The sequence below is a fragment of the Lathamus discolor genome, chromosome 6, assembly GCF_037157495.1.
Source record: "Lathamus discolor isolate bLatDis1 chromosome 6, bLatDis1.hap1, whole genome shotgun sequence".
In the NCBI taxonomy this organism is placed as follows: domain Eukaryota; kingdom Metazoa; phylum Chordata; class Aves; order Psittaciformes; family Psittacidae; genus Lathamus; species Lathamus discolor.
In genome coordinates this window covers 84,774,631-84,800,534 of record NC_088889.1, presented here as the reverse complement: position 1 = coordinate 84,800,534, position 25,904 = coordinate 84,774,631, and the positions used below count along the sequence as shown (strand labels likewise).

Below are 25,904 nucleotides of genomic sequence, written 5' to 3'. Positions count from 1 at the left end.
AACGTTAGGCAGCACTTTGGGCAGGACTGCTGCTACGCTACACTGCTACAAGCTACGAGACGCCTCCTTCCTTGTACCTCAGGCAGGACGTTTACCGATGCAGCAAGGGTAAACCTGAGTGCGGGCTGCGGCCCTTGCGCTCCCGGGCCGAGCAGCCGACCGCTCCTCTGCGCCCCGCCGCGCGATGACGCGCCGCAACGCAGCCAATGAGCGCCCGGTGCTGTCGGGCGGACGCTGCCGCCGCGCCGGTGCGGGGCTGCCCTGGGCGAGCGCCGAGCGGTGGCTCCTTCCGCCGGTGAACGGCGCCGGGCGGCGGGGAGAGGCGCGGCCGGCGGGAGGCAGGTGAGGGGCGAGCCCCGGGGGCCGGGCTGGGGCAGAGCCGCTCGCTGTCAGCCATCCCGCCGCCGGGAACGGAACGGAACGGAACGGAACGGGGCGGGCGGCGCGGCGCGGCTGGAGATGGGGCCGCCGCAGGGCCAGGCGCAACCCCCGCCGTATTCTTGCCCGCCCCCGTCGCCCTTCCCGGCGGCTCCGGTGCAGGCGGGAGCGGCGAGTGGGGCCGTGTGGAGATGCCGGCGTCCCTGTGCAGTCCCCCAGGGGACGGCGTGCGGGGCGTTTTCGTCACCAGTGGAGACCCTCTCCTGTCTCCTGCGTTTGGCTGCCCGGCTGCCTTCTGCGGGGGAGTGGGCTGCAGGGGGATCGGGAGCCCTGACCCGCCGCCATGTCGGGCCCGGGACGCCCGAGGGTCGGCCCCGGCGGCAGCAGCCCGGATCTGGCCTTGCGGGCGGCACCGCTGCCCGCGCCGGCGGCAGTTCCCGGCGTGGTTTGCGCGTTGTTGAGCTCGTACGACGCTTGCAGACCCCCACGCACGGCCCGCCCAGGGTGGTGTGGGAGAGCGGAGGCGAGGCAGGTGCGTGCGGATCTTGCCGTGGTTTGCCCCGCGGGCACCGGAGCCGGGTCCTGTTCTCGCCCTGACCGAGGAACCGGGGGGACACGGTCCCCTCTCCGGAGGAACCTCGTTAACATGAGATGATCAGGGACGTTTTCCTTGAATTCTGTAGCAGTCAGTGTCATGTCAGGCAGACGGAAATTATGATTAACAGTATCTCCATCTCAGCAGTTGTAGTTCAGAACGACCTGGCTGGGCTGAGGGATGAGGAAGCATTTATCAGATGTGGATCTGAATATTCGCAGTCCCCTGAGGATACTGGGCAACTTCTGCATTTACTGAAATGCACACGAGCCACAAGTGCTGAGCATCCTTCACGATCAAGGAAGACATGTCTTCATCTTCTGCAGCACAGTCTGTGCAGAGGGGCCAACAATGAAGTCTTAAAAGTAGTTTATAATCCCAGATTCATTTAGGATTTTCCTGTGATTCTCCAAACGCTCGGTCCTCAGGAGTTCAGAAGAAGGAATGTACTCGGCAGTGTTTTAGCTGTCTTGAATATTTTAATCCAGTTACATCTGCCTGGATTATTTTAATTTATTTTTGCAAACCTCGTAATCTTTGGAACTTTTCCTGAACTCTTCCAGGTACTTCCTGACTTCCCAGCCTGTCCTCCCAGATGCAGGCCCTTGCTTGCATAGCTGCCCACTTTTAACACACTCAAGCATCACTTCTCTTCATTACCTGCTAGGCAGGTACCTTCACTGCAGTATCTGCAGTGCTGCCTTTGCTCCAGAATCATGTTCTGGATGCTTAAGATGGAATGCATCGTGTTTTCCTCTGTTAAAAAATCTTTTCTGCAGAATTTCAAGTGCTAATACTCAAAGGCTTATTTTCATGGTCTTTCTTTTCCCAGTGGTACACCCATTATAATTTTGCCCTCACCTTCACTTTGCTCCATTCAGTATTTTTTTCCCATATATTATGTCCTTTTGTACTATCCTACTTCTACTAACAGAAAGGCAGTATATAAAGAAGATAAATGGCTGGTCCAAGAGCAAACAAAGGCAGTAAATACATGCCTGTGTATTCCCAGCCACAAGGAGAGAAGAAAAAAATAAGTCAAAATTAGAAGATTCATCATAGTTGTGCTGCCACAACTAAAAGGAGAATTTTGCTTGTTCTCTGTTGCTATAAATGTTCTTCTCACTGTTACCTGTTACTCACCTGGTGGATCCAGGTTTTTAGGTACTTAGCAGCAGTAGTTCTAAGAATCAGAATTCTGAAACATCCCTCTGGAATCCCATATAAATGCACTGTGTTGTTCATTCCCACTGGCCTAGTTGTTTCCAGGTCTGCCTCCACCATTCAAACACAAGGTACCAGTTGGTCCCTGTGTACCACTGCTTGCTACCAGTCAGAAGCTGTCAGGGATTCCTCTTTTCTTTCATTTTGCGGGATCAAAGTCGTCTTTTCTGCGTTTCCCTCCTGGTCCTGCACTGCGAAGTTAATAGAACTGGAGACAAAGTTCAAAATACCCATCAGTAGTTGGGACTGTCAGACATACAGAACAACCAAAATCTGTACAGTTTAATGGCACCCAGAAGGCCAAGTGACAGAAACAGTGGCCTTTCTTGACTTTTAAGAGGACTGGTGTACACACGCATCACATGAAGGGTAGAGCTGCAGTACCTAGGAAGTGTCAGGTTTCTGAGTGATGCAACAGGAATAGAACTCACCCAGGCCTAAGTACCCACCCACACTCTAAGTACACTTAAATAAATACCTACCTAGGTATATTAAATGAAGATCAGATCCCAAAGTGGTTACCAGAATGCTTTGGAAAGAGGTTTCCTGACAACAACAGGTGATATGCCCATGGATTAAAACCAGATGTGTGCTCATGGAGAAGCTTTCTTCCCCTTTGTACCTATGTTGCATGCACCAAGAGGAGACAGGAGGAGAGAAGTTATGGGTTTGTGTAACTGAGATGAGCAAGGTGTGTAGCATCACCAGTGTTATCAGATCTCCTTTTTGCCTTTCAGCCATGGCCATGCCCAGTTCCCTTCTGTGGGCTGTTGACATTTTTGGGAGGGTTTACACCCTGTCTACTGTTGGCCAGTACTGGGAGCTCTGCAAGGATGCACAGCTGGAATTCAAGCGGGTCTCTGCAGTCAAGCAGTGCTGCTGGGGAATAGCCTGTGACCATCAAGTCTACACCTACGTGTTCTCGGGTGATGTTCCTATTAGATACCAGGAAGAAACTTACGAGAACCAGGTACGACATATAGTGGGTACCTGTCACGCTGCCACGTGCTCATCAGAACGGAGCGACAGCAAACCCCTACGTCAGCTGTCCCTGCATGTTTTTCTGACAGGAAGATTGTTTGACTTTATTCTCATGTTTTGATGATGTTTCTGAACCCTGATGAAGAGCACATATGTGCCAAATAGCAGGTTGTTCTTTTAATATTTTTATTCTCAAAGCAAGGTTATACTTCACTGCTCTTGCCAAAAACAACACAAGTGTGCACCACAGGCTGCTTCATGCAAGCCACTGCAGGCTGGAACATTCAGCCTTTTCACCTGATATTTTCCCTTCCTTAGTAACACGTAATCCCCTTTAGTGACACACAATCCCCTTATGTCCAATGTAACTTCCATGCAGCAAACATATCAGAAATATATTATTCTTAAGAAAATGCTATTTTTTAGTGTTTCAACTCTAATAAAGGCATAACTCTCCATTGAAATACGTTTCCAGCTTTTTTTAAGATGATCCTTCCTATGTGACATACTTCAACAAAAGAATGTATTCAAAATAGTAATTTAAAGGAAACTGATCTATTATGGTTTAAAATTAACCAAAAGTTGTTTGAGAAAACGGAAGGATTTTCTTGAGCACATTTCTCTGATTTCTAACAGGCAATGGGATAAATATAAGTTGAGAAAAGACATTAATTTATCTACATGGGTAAAAATACAACAAATTAATTTTATACATTACTTAACATTATCACAACTTTCCAGCCATTTAAAAGTGTTCCTTTTGTTATGCAAACATGATCTTTTAAAATGCAAAACTTTACATTTTATTTTGTTGTTTGAAAACTTGTTTTGTTCTAGGCCATGAAAAAATGGAAACCAAAATACTAGAGTGAAACTCAAATAGATAATGTGCATAGCATTGTAACCGATTCCTAGTAAAAGTAAACAAACCACTCATTTTCCACATGCCCTAAAATATAAGGGAGTATGACATGATAAATTTTGCCAGTACTTATATAGTAGGTAAGGGGTGGGGGAAAGAAAAATCACAGCTGCATTGACAAAACCCTAGCAAGTTATTTGTCCCATAACTGATTAAAGCCAGATTTGGAAAAACATCCAAAACCTTTGGTATAACGTAAGACACAGGGAAGAGTTACTGATACCGTTATCTTGACACAGTTCCTCGTGCAGAGGCCATGCTGTTTTTCTAGTGCAGGAGTGACACTAATCGTCTTTCTCATGGTGAGTAGATTAGAGATCCCAAGGCCATCTATACAGCATTATCCTAATGCTGCAGTGTGATGGTGCCATGCATCTCCCAAGAAAAGCACTATCAGTATTAAGATATATCATCAGATGTTCCTATTTGTGTGGCTGAAAAATGACTTGTTTGGGACTAACTGCAGTCAGCCCTGCTTTGATACTTAGAAGACCTTCTCCAAAAGACTTTGTTAGATAGGGGCTTATAGCATGAGCACTGTCTCATTCACCCCAGGATTTTATTCCTCTCTTACTGCAGACAATTAGCAATGTATCACTTATGACTCCCTATAGACATCCATTGGAATGCTGTGATTTCAAATAAAATCATGTATTATTTCTGACAGCGCTGGAATCCAGTTGGTGGCTTTTGTGAGAAATTACTGCCCAGTGACCGCTGGCAGTGGAGTGATGTGAGCGGGCTAAAACATCAGCAGCTCGATAGTTTCACACTGCCTTCACCCCACTGGGAGTGGGAGTCTGACTGGTATGTGGATGAAAATATTGGAGGGGAACCAACAGAGAAAGGGGTAGGTGAACAATACCAAAAAAAGATCTATTCTGGGAATTCTTAGGCTGCGAAATAAAAGGCACTTTTATAAAGTGTAAAAGGTCTATAAAAATAAAAGGCACTTAACTTCACATAGCTGCTTTCTAGGAAATAGCTCAACTATAATACAACACAAGGAAGGTTCTTGTTTGAAGTCTGTAGCAGCTTCTACAGAAGCTTTTTCCTTTGAACAGGCCACAAAATGCCGGCTACCGGATGCCACTGTTATTAATGACTTTTACTATGAAAAAAAGTGAAATGCTTTACTGTGTCTTGCTTGTTCTGTGTATATCATGCAGAGGAATTTGAACAGGATTCATATGGAATTAGCTGATGTGCTAATCGGGGCTGTTGAGACATGCACAGTAATTTGTACTGCAGCTGTAGGAGCGATTCTTGCACAGAATTGCTCCGAGTTATGATTTCAAGCTTTCCCTTGGTCCTGATTTTCATACAAGAAAACTTCTGTTTGCAGGGCTGGACTTACGCCATAGACTTTCCCAGCACCTACACAAAGGATAAGAAATGGAATTCTTGTGTCAGACGCAGGAGGTGGATCAGATACAGGAGATACAAATCACGGGATGTTTGGGCAAAGGTTCTTGATATCTTTTCAATATTAAATAAACTGATTTTCTGAAATAATCAATTTTAAATGCAGGGGAATTAATTTTTTTATCAGTGCTCTGTAGGCTGCACCTAAATCCCTGGAAGGCTGTGATTTTTCATAGTAACTTATGGTAATAAGGTGCCAAATCTCATGGTAATGCAGTTGGAGATAGATGCTCGGCTCCCTTGCACATTTCAAACCAACTTTTTAACTTTCTTTGGTTGTTTGACAAAGCACCCTCGTTTGAGGTGCAACAGTCTAGCATCAGTCACCAGCTGTGTCTTTTATCTGTATCAAAAACTGTTCTTTAATAATTGTTTCAATTTAAGAATGTACAGAAGTTACAATTTGTGGTGTTCCAGCTTTCCAGTTTAAAAAATGTCTGTAGGTACTGTTCTGGGTGTAAAAATTCCCTTCAGTTAGGGGATGAAACAGATGTTTTCATCCTGCTTCAACAGCATTTCCTCTCTTTCTGCATATAGCAGCCTTGAATGAGAGGAATCTCCATAGATTAACCAGTCTGAAAGAGAAAATTAGGCCACCAGGCAAATCACCTGTCTGTTTGCAGTGTCTTCTCAATCTTTCTTCTCTTTGCTTCAGATCGTATCCCAAGATGATCCAGATAAATTGCCAGACCCTTTCAATGACATCTCCATTGGAGGATGGGAAATCACCGATGAGCCTCTGGGGCGTTTATCAGTGTGGGCTGTTTCTTTACAAGGAAGGGTATGTGCATGTTCTCCAAGTTTTCTAATATGAATTACTACTGAAAAGGAGTTAAATACTTTTAAGGCATGGCAGGTTTGTTATTCATAGAATCAGAGAATGGTTTGGGTTGAAAGGGACAGTAAAGGTCATCTAGTCCAACTCCCTGCCATGGGCAGGGACATCCTCAACTAGATTGTCTGATGTTGGTAAGGAAATAGCTGTATTTGCATTTGGCAGAGGATGTAAAAGCTGTGTTGAGACAACATTATGTAACAACTTGAGCTGTAAATGGAAAGGCTTAGTGTCTCAGGGGGTTGCTGGAAGCCTTAAACCTCTATAAACATGTGAATCTTAAAAACTTGGGAGGAGGAATGTCTTGTATTCTGAAAAATGCCCAGAATGCAGACAGTGGCACTGGTAACAGAGAGAAGGAGCCTTAAAACCTGATAAAGATTCTTGCAAAGCGTTATGCCATGTCTCTGTGGTGGAGAGTCCGGAATGATTCAAGAAAGGGTTTCCAAAATGTTTTTGTAAGACTTCCTGTTCAGAAGACAGGAACCTTCTGATTTGGCAATGTGAAATCTAGCTCTGGAATGTTTTGGATTTATTTTCTATTGAAAACTATCAAATTTTCTTTTGTTTGTTTTTAGGCCTACCGTAAGGTCTCTCCTGTTTTGCTCAGTGCTGTCAAGATTTGACTGTTGCTTTCCTTCCTTCATCCTTACAGCATGTGTCTGACATTACTTTGTCTCTAGACAATTTCTAGCTTGTGATCAGTCTCACGGGGAAAAATGTAATACTTTTAACAGATAGCCTGAGATTTCAGTCACCCTTGGCACTGCCTGGAGAGGCAAGGAATCTTGGTTAAATCAAAGTTCCCTGTGCCTCATGCTCCCCAGTAATAAGTGACAGGCATCCCACTCTACAAGCTTACTAGACTGACATTGTAAAACGCTTTCATTTCCCAAGTGAAAGTCCCCAGAGAAAAAAAGTATTTCTAAAAATGAGCATTTAGCCCTCAGCAGTCATTCTCTGGAGCTCTGGTATGACTGCTGGAGGATGCTTTCTATGTGTGACCTTCCTATTTTGACTGCGCTCTACAGAAAAGTGCACAGACAGTAGTACCCTGTGGACTGAGTGTCACTGAAGGCTGTACAGAGTGGCATTTTTTACCCGTGTTGTAGCAAGCTCAGTTCTGTGAAAGTGAAGTCAGGCTATTATCAAACAAGTAACATTTTATGTATTTGTTCATTCTTGGCTTATATAACATGCCCTGAAATACACTAAAGTGCAGTTCAGATGTTGAAATACACACAGAACATGTAGCAATAAGTTACTGTACCCAGTCCAGGTACACTTCCACGATAAAAGCCAGTCTCTAAAAAGCCTCCTCCCTTCGTACATAAGGAAATAGATTCAACTGCATAATCACCATCAAAAGAATATCTTTAAAGGTCATAGTGCATACACTGCATACAAGCGTCCTTTTGTTAGAGGAGGACTGTGCCTTCCAGTTTGTCTTCATGCTTGTCTCAGAGGTTGTGTTGTTGTAGTGATACTTTTCTAAGTTTTATTTGATTATGTTTCTTTTTTGAACTTGTCTAGGTATGGTACAGAGAAAATGTCTGCCAGCACAATCCAGAGGGTTCCATGTGGTCCTTAATCACCACTCCTGGTGAAGTTGTACAGATCAGTTGTGGACCATATGACCTCCTTTGGGCAACTCTTTGGGAAGGCCAAGCTATTGTGAGAGAAGGAATTGATAGGAATAACCCTCAAGGTAATATTTGGGGAATTTAGCTGGAAACCCCTTTGATTTATGTAGTGATGCATAAGAAACTAATCTACAGTGCCTTCTGGGGTTTGTTTCTTGCAGGAATTTCCTGGAGTATTGTGGAGTCTCCAAGCTCTGAAAATGGGATTATGCACGTGTCTGTGGGTGTTGATGTAGTGTGGTGTGTTACAAAGGATAGAAAAGTAAGAGGTGTCAGTGTCTGGTTCTGCTTGTTTGTTTGTTTTTAGAATCATAGCATATCTCAAGTTGGATATGCTCCATGATCCAGTGGGATCATGGAGTCCAACTCCCTGCTCCTTGCAGGCAGCCTTGAAAGTCTTGAGAATGTGCTAGAGTGCTCTTGTGCTGGTTGCCATCAAATCCCTTCATGCTGAATTCAAAACCATAGATGAATTCTATGAATGTATAGTAGTTTGAAGTCATTGAGTAAGTCTGGTTTAATGAATTAGTACTTGTCAGCTGACTGTGTTCAACCTGCTCCATCTGCCAAACAAAACCACTGCAATAAATGTAGGTAAGCTAGTACGGTTTTCTTTAGATGTGCAAGATAGTCAAGCACACTGTTATGTGACTGAACCAACAACTTCTAAAGTAGCTGTTTGCTGCTATATAACAATATGCTAAATACAGCTGGAAACTTTTTCCAGGTACCCAGCCCACAGACAATTTTGGATTGGTAAAAACTAAGCTAAGGGGAGACAGTTTAAAGAGCTGTATCACTAAAAAGATCCCTTTGACATTCTCTCCACCAGCCCTGCTTCTGGGGTTTGGACGCAAGAACACAATGTAGAACCCCATTCAGAGTAACCAGAAATAGCCTACAGCTGACATGTAATACAAAGTGTTTACCCAGTGACAGAGAAACTAACTCTGTTACAGAAAGTCATAACAACAAGTCTCCTTGTGGGCTATTCTAGCTGTAGTTGGTCACAAGGACACACAGTCTGGTTCCTATTAAGAAAATTGTCTTTACCTGATAAAGAACCAAAGAGGTAAGTGACTTCTTAAGGTGGTACGGCAAGTTCGTATTAGAGATTAAGACTAATCCACTAAACAAACTAAATCACAGGTGTCTGCCTGCTAATGCAGAAGGAGCAAAATTTGGATTTTCTGCTGTTGTTGTTGTAGGTGTGGTTTAGAAGAGGAGTGAACTCACATAATCCTTGTGGGACAAGCTGGATTGAAATGGTTGGAGAAATGATGATGGTAACTGTAGGCTTAAATAACCAGGTAAGACAGCTGTATACCTGTTGTGAGGGTATTTATGTGCCCCTTTGTACAGGCAGTATTCACATGTGGTGAGGACTGTCAGTAATGCCAATGTGGACAGCTGGACAAGAGATCCATGTGCTTGAACTGCTAGGAGGGAATGCATGGCTAAATGTTTCACCAGAAGGTAACAGCGTGTCTCATGTGTGGCACATTCAGGTGCAAACAGTTTTGATGGTAAAGAATTTTAAGCTGCATCTACAGTATCTGCATTAAGGAAGAACACAAAAGGAAAATGCTGTGTCCGGCAGATTTTTGTGCTGAATTTTCCATTACTGAACCTTTTCTGTTGCTGTCATCTACCTGCATTCCATGGCATTTCCTTCACCAAGCCCTGTCCTTCTCTAGGTATGGGGAATTGGCTGCGATGACAGAGCAATTTATTTCCGTCAAGGTGTCACACCGAGTGAGCTCAGTGGGAAGACATGGAAGGCAATTGTGTCTGGCCGAGAGAGTGACAGATCTCAGACCGGGAGCTCAACAAGCCTGCTCAGGTAGGTACTGAAAGACCTGCTCAAGACTTTGTATGCCAAGAATTTCAATGCTGGGAGATAACTCTTTACATTCAAATGGTACGGACAGGGAGGAGCAGGCAGGGCATCTCTAATCATTATGTATGCCAAAAGGCATTTTGGGGGTTTTGCTATTAAAATTAACAATAAGCAGCATTTGTTGCACACAGAGTAGAAACTGAAGCTCTCTCTTTGCAATTCAGTGCATGCCTGCAGTAACGTAATTTTCTCTGGGCTTTACTGTCACTATCTGGAACTAGTCTCTAGTAAGAGAAAACACTACCTGTGAAATATCAGGAAGGAGTGTCAGCTCTCTTTAGGAATTATTCCTGTCCCAAGTGTCACTGTGTTGCCTGTCCTAGAGAGGTTAAATCAGTAACTCTCAGCTGACTGCTGGCCTCTTGGCTGTGCAAGACATGCCAATGGAGCCAGGATTGCTGCAGAAACTACTTGCTTGAGTCAGTGTGCTCTGAGTAAAAGCCCTATAGCTAAGACAAAAATCAGAGAGTTAATAATGGGCTTTAAAAAATCGCGTTTATTTCATATCCATAAAATTTGATGTTGCTTCAGTGTTCCTGCAAGTTGTAGGCAGCAAACACCACCTGCTGTTTGAAAAGAGCAATGAAATATCTATGGAATATCTTCCTATGCCTCAGATTTACTAGACTGCTCTGCCAGATTTGTGTTAGACTCTTTCCCCTGGTAATAGAGTTTGACCTTTAAAACAAGAAATCTTCTGTTTCTCTCCTGAAGCTGAAATGCTGGATTGATTTCTGTGTGTCTGTGGTCTAAGGCCTGTGCTAATTTATAGTGCTGTGAGTGATAGTTTATTAATTATCTATTTGTCCTCCAGTGCTGGCTGTTTCTTTACTGATGATATTCAGAACCAAACAAACGCGATCATTCAGGGTCATGCAGATACTTCCTCTGATACAGAGCTTCTGAGTGTATCCATGAACCTTGCCAACACCCCCCCGGCAGGAGCTGCAGCCAGCAGCAGTGGTAACAGCCCAGGCAACCAGACAGCAGAAACTCAGGAAAATGTGACTGTGAATCCTCTGGACTCTGGTCAAGGAGAAGTCACTGCTGATTCGACTAGTAATGAGAATGCTAATCTTGAAATGCATAAAGCTACAAACCCAAATCCTTCTGCAGAACTGCAGTGGACAAACATTGACTTGAAGGAAGCCCAAAAGCATCCAGTCCTCTCTGTCAGCAGCTTTGCAGAAACATCCAGCCTGTCTTCCCTTGGCATGTTCTCAGCGGGAGGCGAAGAGCAGTATGGAGCCGATGATCACCCATTGTGGGCCTGGGTGTCTGGGGGAGGCTGTCTTGTAGATTTGCACAGCCCATTGAAATGGTTCACTGTTCCATCAGGTACTCTCCAGTTGCTACAACAGACCCTAATTCCCAATCACAGTTCAATATGCTCTTTAAGAAAAACATTAGTTTGGGTCTTTTTGAACAAAACCATGGCACAAAACTTCTGATAATTCATTTACTGCAGTTTGTTAATACACTTCATGTCTGAGGATACTGCTGCTTGTATTTAGCTGGAAAGCACTTTGGGATTGTGATACAGAAACCTAAAGGTGGTGTTTTCTCCTGAGTTTCAGTAAGAATTTTGTAAAGTAGTCTGTTCTGGATCTGCATCTCATTCTTCATTGCACAAAAAACTGCAGCTTCAGGCAAAACCCCTCATACCAGTGAGTGGTAGCTGAAGCAGAGAAAAGGGCTCTGTTGAGAGATGCAGATGCCACAAATAGCTGCCTCTCTCCTACCATTCCTAGTGAGACAAGGGTAAGATACAGAAATTACTCAGAGTCAGTGTGTGAGCCCAGCTCATAACTGGATGGTGTTAGGTTTTAGACTATTGAGAGGCAGTGGAATATAACCGTATTTCCAAAATAAACCATGAACTAATAGATATAATAGCAGTGTAACTCTTAATGCGAGTTACATTAATTAATCTACCTAGATGATGGCCTTGAAAGATTTTGTATTCCCATCTAGTGATCCCATTTCTATGCATTGTTTACAAAGTTTGGCTGTCAATTCTGAAGTATTCAGTAATTCTTAAGTATAATAGCTAGAAAAATTAGGTTAGACTGGGTTGATTCAGTCTAGTGTTCAAAGCAGCATCGTGTTTTACCTTTCACAGAACTGTATTTAAAGCTCACTGAAGTTTATTGGTTTGGGTTCTGTTGTAGGTTTGTCATCCTCTGTGCAATCCCTGTCACTGTCTATCACTCCAGCACAGACAGCAGCATGGCGAAAGCAGATCTTTCAGCAGCTTAGTGAAAGGACAAAGCGGGAGCTGGAGAATTTCAGGCACTATGAACAGGCTATTGAGCAGGTAAGCAGTGAGGATGCTTATCTGTTTATTAAACACATCTATCAATACTGGGCATCAGTAACATATTTCTGATGTACTGATTAGAAGTTATTGTTAGCTTTATATTCTTATTTCTGCCTATGACAACTTTCCTGGATTATCACTGTCTGAGCTCCCTATGGGAAATTTAACAGCTTATCAAAGATGGAGCAGCAATCTTTATCTAAAAACATTAGCTGATAGTTTTGTATAGGATCAAAACCAGATTGGTCAGCATTATTTTAGTACACTGAAACCTCAAATCCACAGAGAAATATTTGCAGCAGTGGAACATTGTATGAATTATTCCACCACATGATGAGGCTTCTTAACTGAACCAGTGACTCAAGTAGGTGAACTTTCCCTCTCTGCAGCATTTAAGGAATTAATGTAAGTTCCGTAAATAAAACAATGATGCAGATGTCAACAGCAGCGCCTAAACAGCAGCACTTTTGTTTGATGTTCTCTGTTATGACTCCTTGGCTCTTTCCAGATTCATTCACATTTTTGGTCTCTTCATTGCTAATTGCCAAATGACATCTGGAATTCATTTGCTTAAAACCACTTGGAGTGCAGGGGTTTAATCAAGTTTAAAAAGATGATGTCAAAACCCTTTAGAGTCCAAGCAGAAGTTGTGTTGTAACAGGAGCACACTGGAGTCAGTTAGTATCTGTGTGCTATTGCATTCTTGCAGAGGTAAAATGTTAATACCATTGCACACATGCTACTTCAGTGCCTTTTTGTCCAGTTTTGTCAGTTTTCATTTTGTCTTCAGCTTCTTGAACACTCTGGTACACTCTGTGTCAGAATGAGCTGATCTGATCAGACTGACCTGCAGCAGAAATTTTTTGTGGTCACAAAAGTAGTATTTAGGAGAAAGTGAGACACACAGATTGCCTACTCCTGCAAATTTGTGTTTGCATTGCAGTCAGTTTGGGTTAAAACTGGAACCTTGCAATGGTGGAGGAATTGGAAGCCTCATAAATGGATGGATGTTCGAGTCGCACTTGAGCAGTTCACTGGGAGCGATGGAATTCGTGACAGCATCCTGTTCATCTATTACATGTATTATGAGGAGAAAAAGGTGTGTTCAGCTTGAGACCCTTGAGAGAGTTGTATTTGGCAAAGGAAAACCTTTGAAGGGAAAACAGTTTTCTTAAGGAAGACAAATTAGGGTATGCTGCTGTTCTAAGGAACAAATGCAAACATAGCCTAGAGTACTAGCAAACTGCAAGCTTTCCTAAGTTGTAGCTATGTTAATGCTGTGTCAGAAATACCCAGTCAGCAACAATCCACATTGTTTGAACCATCAGCTTTGTACTAATGAGGAATTCTTCTGGAAGTTCAAAATGTTCTTTATTGTGAAGAAAGAGCCAAGCTTGCCCAGCCAGGATCTTCATCAGTAGGGTTAATGCATATTGGCAGTAGGAATGAGAGGTAGTGCAGGACTAGAAATAGATCCCTGTTCCTTCTTAACCAAGAACTGATTCTTTGCTGTCCTTGGCAGGCATACCTCATTCACAGTTCTGAAGTGCAAAAATTCTGGCACTGAGGAAGGTATATCTAACTTAGTTTTACTTGCAATTTTTTTTGCCTTGTCGTAGTATATCCACGTGTTCCTGAATGAAGTCACTATTTTAGTTGAAGTTCTGAATGAAGCCAAACATTCCTTTGCACTTTATACACCTGAAAGGACGAAGCAGCGATGGCCAATCCGCCTGGCAGCCACAACAGAGCAAGAAATGCATGACTGGGTAATTCTGTGTATTTTTTATTCCAAGATGGCAATATCTGCAAAAAAACATAAAGCTAGTCTCTGAATCTCGTCATCGCATTTAGAGTATCTAGGCTACTTATCCGTTTTCACAATTTAGGTATTTAAAAAGTCTGTTCACACTTAGAGGCACCTGAGGCTTCTTTTGTCCACTGGAGTTTGCATGCTTTCTGATGCTGCTGCTGCTATATATAGTAAAACATTTTTTTCCTTCCCTTCTATCTCCAGATATAGATTAGGCTATGAATGAGTTAGGAGTTTAATTCAGTTAGTCTATTCTGCACTGGTAGAAAAACTGTTATCTGTTGTCACTGTTGTAGAGTCTTATATATAGGCAGGCACATACACACTGCAGCAAAGGAAGCCCTGAATGATAACTTCAGAATGAACAGTTACTGCAAACACAATAGTTCCAATGATTGTTAATAATTTCCAAAACACTGAATTCTGGTGCTTTTGAGAAAAAGCTGCAAATTCACTTCACTGATTTGCAAAAACATGCAAAGGTAATTTTGTTTTATAAAACCAAAGCATCCATGCAGAAGTTTTTGTTACCACTGTAAATGGAAGCTTTTAGTTCTGTGCTTCCTGTTTTGTAGCTGTCTTTGCTGAACATGTCCTGTTGTGAAAGCAGACGGATTCAAGGCCCTCCTTCTCACCATGCCATTTGGTCAGTTACTTGTAAAGGAGACATCTTTGTTAGTGAGCCAAGTCCTGAACTGGAGGATGGACCACAAGTGATGCCATGTGATCAAATGTAAGAGGTTTCAGAAGCTGTTCTTTCTGCATGGGATGCCATCCAGCAAAGACTGTCTTTCATGTCAATTTGGTAACTTTGATGGGCTGTCAGAGTATATGTAGTACATTGCAGATGTCTGTCAATGACAAGGTTAATGGCTGCCTTCATATTCATGATTGCATGTGAAGAAATTCACCAAATCTTATTTGAATTTTTAGATGCTGGAGCTACTTACGTGATTTCACAAGACTTTCTCATTGAGATGCCATTTTTTGGTGATTGCATCTTTCATGCCATAATTACTTGAATTAAGAGATGACCTAGTCTAAAAGTAAACGTCATCACTTTAATTGTAGTGGAATTTGAGTTTTCAGTTTTATCAGAGTCAGGACTGAAATTCTCAGTCCTTCATAGTCACTGTAGTCTGGGAGCAGCTTCTTTATAGTTTTGATTACAACTATGCCAATATAGTACTGCCAACTCTTCTAGCAGAAACATAGCAGCCTCAGAACTGGAGGCTTAAAGGCCAGTCTTCAATTTAAAAAATATATGCAGTTTCACGTTACTCACATAAACCATCTTTTAATAATACTAAGAAATCCTTTAGTCCTTTTTCTTCAGGGTAGAGCACCCTAAACATTTGGCAAATCACAAAGCTGATGTGCTCTTGCATCTTAGTTTGAGGGATCCATGACCTAGATGATCTCGTGCCATTCTGGTAACTAAAATACTCCTCTGCAATCTCTTTACTTTTCCCATTCTTCCCCAGAAGGGTACCATGGCTAACTGGCTGTGTAAAGCCCCAGAAAAGGATTAACCTGAAAGATCAGGAGAACAGGAAGAATCAAAGCACTTGTTTTTACCAAGCTCCATAGCAAATACATAAGTAATTTGCTATCTTGTTAGATAAAGGCAATTCCTAGATTTAAAAAATAAAAAGAGGATGAAATTAAAGCTGAGGCAGTTGATGGCCACTAAGACTTAAGGATTCCAGCAAGATTGTCCTAACTAATGTAAAAAAAATGAAAAAAAAAACCCTAAAATATATATATATACATATATATATATATATATAAAAGAAACACAAGCCGCAAAGTAAAAGTCAAATACTTCCAAGCCCAAAAATTCCAAGTGAAGGCAGATGGGTTCCTTACATCTACTTTTCAGTGGTTGTCCAGAGGGAAATGCTTTCAACTGGCAACTGCCTGCACTTACAGATTGCATGGAGGTTGAACAAGCGAGTATGTGAAGCTGAGTTGCAGGAGGGGAAAGCATACATTCCTGATGGACGTGGTGCAGAGTAAATGCAAATGTTGTCTTTTTTTTGGTAGGTTTTGGCGTCAAGTTGGAGGTCATCTTCGACTGGTAGAGTGCAATAACCGAGGCATAGTGTGGGGCATAGGATATGATCACACAGCTTGGGTTTACACTGGTGGATATGGAGGTGGCTTCATTCAAGGTACGGACATTGGTCTGCTGTGGTGTGCACATTTCTTATCTTCCTGACTGGGTCAGCTATTCACGCTATTTCATCTGTCTGTCCTTTAGCCTAACAGGTAGGGTTATACAGTGAAGAGGCCAAACATTAGGAAGGAATTGGTATTGCAGTTTTATATTTGTATTAGGAAGGAATTGGTATTGCAGTTTTATGTTTTTATTATGTTGGTATTTTCAGCTTAAGAGCGAGAAACAGGATAATCAGCAATATTACTGCACCTATTGGAATTTAACATGTACTTTCTTTAAGGTTTAGCTTTAATATAATCCAGATGATTTATTTCTTAACAGGGCTGGCCAGTAGTGCTGATAACATTTATACACAATCAGATGTGAAATGTGTTTACATCTATGAGAACCAGCGGTGGAATCCAGTCACTGGATATAGCAGCAGGTCGTTTATTGTATTTATTTGCCATTGGTTTTTACCACTGTCAAATGAAACAAGGGGTTCGTTTTAGCTTTTTAGAGTAGTTATTACAGTTACTCTGTCTTCAGTCTCCTCCAGCCTTTATTGTTAACCTGAGATGGAAGGAACATTGTTTCTCAATTTTCTAGATTTGTAATTATCCATTCAAAATGCATTTGTAGCAGAACCTTACAAATTTGTGCTTTGTGAGTGCACAGTGTGCCTACTTGAAACATTTTTCATTATTAGGGTCATACAGCAAAGTTTTGACTAGGATATATACATTCATATATATTGTGCTAAATACATTGGGTCCTTGAATAGTATATTTAAACAAAAGTATTGAAAAAGCATTCACACACATGAGTGTTTATGCCAGAAAAAACTCAGGATTCACCTTCCAGTTTTAAAGAGTAGTGAGGAACATCACTCTACAGAGAAAAGTTTACACGGTCCTTAAGTTTGGTGTAACTGAAAGCAATTGTGCAAGTTCTTTCCCACTATCCTCATCACTCACGTGGTATTTCTAAATACAGAAATTAATGATGGAAGACTGTTTCATGTATGAAAGTAGGAAGTGCTATAAGTAGGCTTTTCTTCCTTCACCTTTCAAATTCCCTGTTGTAAATGACCTTGCATTCCTTGTATGCTGTTTCACCACAGAGGTCTGCCCACAGACAGATACATGTGGAGTGATGCATCTGGCCTGCAGGAATGCACAAAACTCAACACCAAACCTCCTTCTCCACAGTGGACTTGGGTAAGTTTTGTCTTAGACGTCTTTTCTCAAAGGCAAAGCTTAGCAAGTAGGATACAAGACTGGAGCTTAAATGACCCAGATTTTCTTTCTGGATTTGTCATAATACTTAACCTTGGTTTCCCCATTTACACAATAGCAGTAATCTTTCATAATCAAAAGAATGTATTGCATTGAGTGGGACTCTCTTGTTTAGGAGGCCTTAAACTGCTGCTCTGATCCTTTTTGACTGAATTAAAGAGACTTGGGAATTTAAATTTAAATGAATTCATACTGCAAGTATTAGGTTTCCAGCAAGGCACTGCACTCCAAAAGGTGGAGGGAACGGGTGAAAGAGGTTATTTTCATTATATAGTAGGTGTAGATTGTGCTTATTATTCTCATTGTCTCCTTTTGACAATAGGTATCCGATTGGTACATCGATTTTAATACTTCAGGCGGAACCGATCGGGAGGGCTGGCAGTATGCAGCAGACTTCCCAGCGTAAGCAATAACTTTTTCTACCTAAAACACTTGCAGGCAAATGCCATACTTAAGTCCTTGTTTCTTTTTGTTTGCTCTTTTGCATATTAACTGTGCTTTAACAGGGACAAGTGTGCCTTGATTTCTCCCTATTCATGGAGACACTAACACTGACATTCAGTGGGGAGGCAGGGCAGCAAGCTGAGGCTAGCAAATACAGTCTCAAGCGTTTTAGAGTCAACAGGGATGTCTGGTGGACAGATACATAGGCAGTGCTCTCAGGCTGGCACTTACAGTGGAGGTGCTCTGACACTCTCATGAACACCTATTTAAATCTCTTTTGGTAGGTCTTACCATGGTCACAAGACAATGAAAGACTTTGTCCGACGGAGGCGCTGGGCAAGGTGAGGTATTTATAAATAAGTTTGGAACTTGAATGCTAACTGTTGCCTGGAAGTGTCCTTTAGTTATGAGGGGGAGAGTCTTGTCACCCAGTCAACAAAAGCAATAGTAAAGAAACCTGCAATAAGTAACCCATCTCCAGTAGAGAATCTGATGATCTTTAGCACTATGGCTTTAATTTTAAGCCTTTACAGGTAGATAGCCTATTTGATTTTGTGGGATCTGTAGTTAGTGTGTATTCATTGTTTTTCCAGCTTTTCTATGCTTTCTGTACTAGAGCATCTGCTAGTTATGATAATAAATTGCTGTGGACTTCTGCATTGTTCTGTTTGCTGTTGATGCTACATAGCTTTTTTTGTCCCTTGTACAATGATCTTTGAAGGAAGGTCCTGAAGCATCAAGCTGTTGTTCCAGAATAGGCAATAAAAGAAATGACATCCAATCAATCACAGGGGTGACCTGAAATAAAACAAGCAACTTGAGAAATACCCGCAAGTCTAAACACTTCCTCTTGTTTTAATTATCATTAGAAAATTGAAAATTAATAGGGAACAACTTAAGGCTGGATCCAGTTTTTCAGAACTGGAGAACAGAGGAATGTCCAGTGGTTTTTAGGACATTCTTCATACAAAGAAATCACTGTTGTGATGGTATTTGTGAAATAGCACTACTTTGTTGCAGTTTCCATAGAAAAAATACACCAATTCCCAGGAAGACCTACCTCTAACTCTTCTCTCTGCCTGCCTTAAGATGCTATGTAACTTTTTAACAGGCCCCACCAAAAAAATAATTGTAATTCCCTTAACCAAGACAGGAAGGAATGAACCAAGTGTGGAGTTCTGTCTGCAGTGGGATTCTCAGTTGGGGTCGAATATTCACTATCCAGCTGTTGCCCAGTGAGTTAGAGAGAGCCAGGAAGCAGTGTAGCACAAACTTCAGCCTTGGGTTTACAAAGTTTTTAAAACCAGAAGCTTTGAGAAATCAGTAATATGTCAAAATTCAAAACCTGATGCAAAACATGATTGATTGTTATAAACCTCTTTGAAATTAAAAATACTAATGTCTACTTAATGAAAAGACTTCAGGATTGTTTGAACTGAAGTCAACAATGGACCAGGAAACAAATTCAGTTCTAGAAAGTATGTTGTTGTGACGGGTTTGGTTTTTTCTGCTTCAGAAAATGTAAGATAGTCACCAATGGGCCATGGCTGGAAGTGCCTCCTGTTACCCTGTGGGACATCTCTATAATTCCCAGTACAGATGCAGATGGTGAAGAAGCAGTAGCACTGTGGGCAATCAGTGACAAAGGAGACGTGCTCTGCAGGCTTGGAGTGACACAGCAAAATCCAGCTGTAAGGCTCCCTGTTTGTTTTTACTGCCTTATTGATGTATTTGATATCATTATGCAAGTACATACACACAAATCATGCAGTGCCTTCTCTCAAAGCACCTTGTTATTTTTTTCCCTTTTATCTCCCAGATTTGAAAGTCTTTGTCTATCATCTGTAACAGTTTGCTGCCCGCATTTCTTATAATAGCTCTTCTCTTGCATAATCTACCTTAGTTTATGCCACATCACCTGCAGGAGCCTCTCTCAGCTCCTGTACATCTTGTGAAGCATTTCACTTTCACTTTCTGCACTGACAGCTTTGTCCCTTTCTTAATTCTTGCTAATGTGCGCATCCTATTTAAATGAACTGTTGAGGAACAGAATTTCTCTGAAGTATGGACCCATATTTCTAATGCCTGTTGATATCACACGGAGTTTATCCTTTGACTTTTCTGGCCTGGAACTGACTTTGCTTATTGAAGACAGATGGGATTGGACTGGGACAAAAACAATGAGCACATGTCCAGTAAAGTATACGGAAAGGAACAAATAGTCCCAGTAACTTCAACAGGAATACTTATTTCCTACTAATAGATACATACTGAATCATCAGGTTAGGGTTGGTATGTGCTGATTTTAAGCCATATTTACAACAGGACAAAATTTCACAATATACTTCAGTGGAATTTGGGGGAAAACTACAAAAAGTTGAAAACTTACAGGATTTTTTTATTTTTCTCCCTGTTCGATCAGTTGCAGTCGAACAGATCTGTAAAGCAGTGCAACAGCAAGAACTGGAACACTGTGTCTGGAATCTGAAGCCCTGTATCAGTTGATTTTTGTAAGACCCATTCTGCATAATCAAAACCAAGGGATTATTTAAAAAAAAAACCAACAGACTAGCCCAGCTATTCAGAGACATGCAGGTGCCTAAATTCTAGTGATCTCAACAGAAAAGGCCCCGTTAGAGTCCAACACAGCTATTCTCATATAGTTATATATCCAAATATCTTCGAGGACCAGGAACCTCGTTTCTGTTCAGTTGTACAGGTAGGTAAGGATTATTCCTCACAACATTTTTCACTATGTAGGGTTTGTCTCATCTGGTAATAATCCATGATACTTTGTCATGGAGTTCTGAACAACTGCTTCACAATTCACCTGTGGTTTGTTAGGGAACATCCTGGCTGCACGTGGGAACAGATCAGCCCTTCATTTCCATCTCAGTTGGAGCATTTTACCAAGTGTGGGCTATTGCTAGAGATGGTTCTGCCTTCTATCGGGGTTCAGTATCTCAAAAAAAACCTGCAGGTAAGTGCTTGCACTTTTTTAGTATGGTCTTCATCTTACACATTGTGTAAGCTCTACTACACTGCCATTTCTGAAAAAGACAAATCTGGTTAGCAGAGGTCTTTCCAATAGCTGTGCAGAACAGTGCATATGAACACTCATGATAATTTTAGCAGTTAATTTGGTCTTCACTTCTGTGATTTAAAGTGTTTGTTTCTAAAAACAAGCTAGTAAAAATATATTAAGTATAATGTTTAGAGCTTTCTTGCACCGCTCTGTACTTCAGCTGCAGACATTTCCAAAACTTACCATATATAATTCTGTTTTCTCAATGTTTGACTCAAGTATCCCTAACCTTTAGGTGACTGTTGGTACCATATTCCTTCACCTCAAAAACAGAAGTTAAAACAAGTCTCAGTAGGACGAACATCTGTGTTTGTGTTGGATAAAAATGGTAAGGACTTTTTAAAGTTATCTGTCAATGTTACAGAAAATAGATCAGTATACATCAGATTGAATTAAAAAGGAGATGCTAAGTTAGAGCACTTCTGCTTGGACAGATGGTTACTGTTGCTTCAAGATGATTAATATATTCTGTGTTGCAAGAGGTGGAGTAGGCAGCCCACTGAAGTACTGCTTTTAAAGACTTGGGTTTTGTTGTATCTGATAGTGCCCTACCTAGCAACAGTCCAGCATCTGTGCTGTTCTTGGGGGAAGAGATAGGTGAATGTCAAAGAGGAGAACTGCTTGGCAGGATTTTATCTGGGGTTTTACCTAGAACATACATAACTGAAGAAGAACACTTGCCCATTGCAAAACCTAGGAACAGCACCATCATTGCAAGATAAATGATGAAGCATGCTTTTACAAAAGAAACAAGCCTTTAACACCGCTGTCCTTCAAATCTCATTTGCTTTACATCTCTAATGCATGGTTCCTTACGTGAACATTTTTCCCCAAGAAAATAAAACAGAGTATTTACTGTTTTCCAGAAAAGTCACAAAGAGTAATTATAGAAATACAAATTTGAAAGTAGGAACCTCCTTATTCTTCACTGTAAGATATTAGTCAAAACCATAATGCATTTCCACAGAACACAAGAAGTATTAAGCATTGCCTTGTTATGTTGTTTACTAGCACTTTACACCAAGCAGACATCCTGAGCTGTAACCAGGACTCCGTATTTTATAGGCAACCTTTGGTACCGGCAGGGTATCACACCAAGCTACCCTCAAGGATCTACTTGGGATCACGTTTCAAATAACATCCGTAAAATGTCTATAGGGCCCCTGGACCAGGTGTGTATCAAGCTTCCACATATCTCAGCAGTTTATTAGCAGTTATGCATAACATTCTTTTGTAATTAAATTAAATATTCTTCAGACTTGTTTTTATATGATTAAGATGATTGTCTAAATACTGCAATCCTGACAGCAAGACAAAAATCATGCCAATGAAATAGTCATACAACCAGCCCTTTTGCTAGGAAAAGCCTCACTTTTTTTCCTCTTTCTTTTAACTAATAAGGCTATTTTATATATTTAATCTCTTTCCTGTCAAAGCTTACTATCTGGCAATATTTTAATTATGACACTGGTATCTAGTTGTTTGTTTGAGGGTGTCTCTGACTACATTAGAGCAGTTTCATCATTAACACTATTCAAGATCAAGACTGGTTTCTGAAAGTGAGGACACACTGAAAATTTAAACATCTAAAAGAGCAGTGTGGAGAGCACATTTTATTGCCTCTCTTTGCTTTCTTGAGGTCTGGGTGATAGCTGACAAAGTACAAGGAAGTCATAGTTTGAGCTGTGGGACAGTCTGCCATCGGACTGGTGTTCAGCCAATGGAGCCTAAGGGCCTCTCCTGGGACTATGGTATTGGGGTAAGTGCTGGGGACATAACACTGCATAAAAGTTGTGTATCCAAATATCCATGGGAGTGTTGGAACAGGAAGGTGCCATCCTGCTTAGCTGGCCAGCTTTCTAAAGCTGGCATATATCTGCAGGAAACTGACCTTTGTTTTTCAGCTTTAGGTTCATTTTATAGGTTAATATAGTAGGTGATGCAGTTACAGCTAGGAAGTAATTTATTTGCATTTGATAAGTATTCATTTTAAATAGGTAATTCCAAAGTTGTAATGAGAAAAGCAGTAAAGTAAGTGCCATTTAAAAAAAAAAACCAAACCAAAAAGCATTTTCCTTCCTAGTCTGCATGTGATTATTCCTCATTGTTGCTTCCATGTATTACACTCAATCTTTTGAGAAAAGCTGTTTCAAGGTTTTGGCCTCTTATAAGTTGGTGGAAAACCTGCAATGACTCTATTAGGAGCACCTGAGCCTACTAATCTCAATTCCTGTAGTAAAAATAATCCTTAAGGGATATGTTGTATTTTGTTTTGGTTTGTTTTACAAGGAACCTTTTTCCTGATTCAGCCCAGAGCCAGATTACTTCCCTCTTGAATAAATAGTATAAAACTAGTGGCACATGTAAAGCATCACATCAGATATTGTACTTGCAGGGTGATGTTTCTCCTTTTGTATTTCTTTATCAATCTTTTACAGGGTGGATGGGAGCACATTAGTGTCAGAGGAAATGCAACTGAAGCATCTAGGCTCACTGTGCATGACATTTCTGAGGAAAACCTTGCAGTATCAAAGGATTTAGAAGATGAGGAGGGTAAAGGAAAAACAGAACACTCTAAGTCCCTGCTGATGTTCAGTGAAAGTCAGGAATTGGACAGAAGTGGTGTTAATTGTTAAGTTGTTGCCATCTACACCTTCCAAGCAGGAGTCAGTATCATTTTAAAAGAAACTAAAGATCTATTGCCTGGAGAGAAAAACATGACCTTTTTGTGCTACTAAAATATTTTACTGAACTGAAATTTGCAATGGGGTATTTTAAATACTGACTTCTACTACATCACGTGCAAAATGTGGCTTGATAGAGCTAATAGTTTTGTCAAAGCAGGCAACCTTTTTAGCCACGATGTATTTCTGACCCTTTACCATAGCTGCTAAAACCATACAACTGTGAATATTTTTGCAGACAATCATTACATTTACTACATTTTTTTGAATGTTACAGTTCCCTTAATTTCTTTCAGATTTACACACCTTGCACACTGTTCTTCAGATTCACATTTGAGCAGAGATGAAGATGTCACATCAGTGTAAATGAATAGCAGGCAAACCTAACAGGTCCTAATTGCACAGACATGCATGTAACTCTGCTCTTGTGAGTCCTGCTTTTACAGGCATGTAGCTTGTGTTGTGCTATTCTTGCTCCCACCAGTAAAATTAAATTCTACACAAAACTGAGCTTAGGGTGCAGTTACCAGTAAGGGACAAATTTTGCTATCATTGCTCACAATGAGCAGTATCACAATCAAGAAATGGAGGCACTAGTTTTCTGAGACTGTGGAGAGCACACACCTATTCAGTCTAAGTGACAATGTCTCAATTGTAAATTGTTGGTCCAAATAGTGATAAATTATGTTTTGTCTAAATCTTAACTGGAACTGTGGTAACTGAGGTATGCAGATGCCTACTTCATGAGGGTGAAAGGCACCAGACGCTTGAGCTGGGCTGCATTCCATATCATTGCAAATCATGTTTTCAATAGTGTAAAAGACAAGAGGAGGTCTTCAGTAATATTGTGAAGTCACAGTGGTAGAAGTGCAAAACAACTTCCCTGGTATCAGTGGAGTTTGCCAATATATACTAATGTGGGTTCAGAATGAAGCTCCACTCTTTGTTTTTAGTGATTGATTCATCCCTTCTTCCAACAAGAAGCCACTTCTTATTCTCAAAAAAAAAAAAAAAAAAGCTTTTTTTTCCTGTCTTGCTTGTCATAATTGAACTGTGATGTGAAATTATTAATTGAAATCCAGTCCTTGGGAAGTACTGAAAAAGCCTTTCCCATAGCTCCAGGAAGGTACCACATTTTTCCCCTGGCAGCAGTTTACATCCAGTTTTTCCTCTCTGTGTGTGACTGTGTATGGCATTATTTCTGTATGATGAGCAGTGGTGTGGTCTCAGTACTGTATTTGTAGAAGTAAAACTTATGTTTGCACGTATTTAAAGAATATATTTGGTAACTTAATGCCAAGGAAAGCACTGTTTCCAAGTCCAAATGTGAATGAAGATTGAAGATGCTTTACTGTTTAAAAAAAAAACTTGATCTTTCCAGTATGTGATTAGAGATTTCTGGTTGATACATACATTGTGGGAGTACCATTAATAACGTTTGCTTTAATTACCAGTATAGGTTTTGCGTAACTTGCACAGTATCTCGTCCAAATAAATTACTTTATGACATGTATTTTTAGAGAATAACTAGGATTGTATTTTCTCTGCATCATATAAAAAAGATATTTTCTTTTAATAGTGTTTACATATCCAACAATCAGACTGATTTCATACGATAAGCTTTATAATATCCCTTTGCATTTTTCCCTACATTGCCAAGTTTCACTTACTTTACTGAAAAAAAGATAGGTTTAAGTGAACAAAAGATAATTTATGTTGTTTATGTTTTAGTACTAAGTATTTGCCTTCTGAAACTACTATTTAGAAAAGTATTTAATTTAAAAATATGTCATTGTTGTGGCTAGTAAGGAAAAGTGACTTTAAAATGAGGGAATTTTGAAAAATAATAAAGTAATTTATCACAAAAAAAAAATGCTTCTGATGAAATCCTTTTTGCAATGTCCATGACTTTGTAGCACAGCACCACTGTGGAACTATCAGCTATATCCAGTGTTATTCCACTGGATTGTGTATGATCTCTGCCTGGCTGTTCATTGGGATGGCTGTGCTCAAGTGAAGGGGCAACCTTCACCTGCCTCCTCTGCTACTGTATTTATAGCTCAATATTACACACCATTTGGGGCTTAATGTTAGAAACACCTCTGTTTGCAGTAAGTCCTGACAGTCACTGCTACAAGCATTTAAACTCCATGTTAGTAACAGTAGTATCAGTAAAATTGTTTTTTTAAGTGATGT

The 25,904-nt window shown here is 40.9% G+C and overlaps 1 protein-coding gene across 6 annotated transcripts; it reads left to right on the top strand.

The window, feature by feature from the left end:
• Positions 1-223: 223 nt before the first annotated feature.
• Positions 224-25,235, top strand: TECPR1 (tectonin beta-propeller repeat containing 1). 6 transcript variants are annotated; one of them, XM_065684382.1, is made up of 25 exons: positions 224-342; positions 2,935-3,167; positions 4,768-4,950; positions 5,446-5,568; positions 6,181-6,306; positions 7,894-8,068; positions 8,165-8,265; positions 9,212-9,313; positions 9,701-9,846; positions 10,718-11,241; positions 12,075-12,220; positions 13,167-13,322; positions 13,843-13,992; positions 14,612-14,769; positions 16,083-16,210; positions 16,540-16,642; positions 17,321-17,417; positions 17,818-17,897; positions 18,224-18,280; positions 19,456-19,630; positions 20,784-20,919; positions 21,260-21,352; positions 22,090-22,196; positions 22,664-22,783; positions 23,463-25,235. In XM_065684382.1, the coding sequence occupies exons 2-25, from the start codon at positions 2,937-2,939 to the stop codon at positions 23,658-23,660; spliced, it is 3,615 nt and encodes a 1,204-aa protein (XP_065540454.1). In that variant the 5' UTR covers positions 224-342; positions 2,935-2,936; the 3' UTR covers positions 23,661-25,235. The 6 variants fall into 6 exon arrangements, with proteins under 6 accessions (XP_065540454.1, XP_065540457.1, XP_065540453.1 ...); XM_065684381.1 differs by lacking the exon at positions 224-342 and having other exon boundaries at positions 2,504-3,167; XM_065684383.1 differs by lacking the exons at positions 224-342; positions 13,167-13,322 and having other exon boundaries at positions 2,504-3,167.
• Positions 25,236-25,904: the final 669 nt, after the last annotated feature.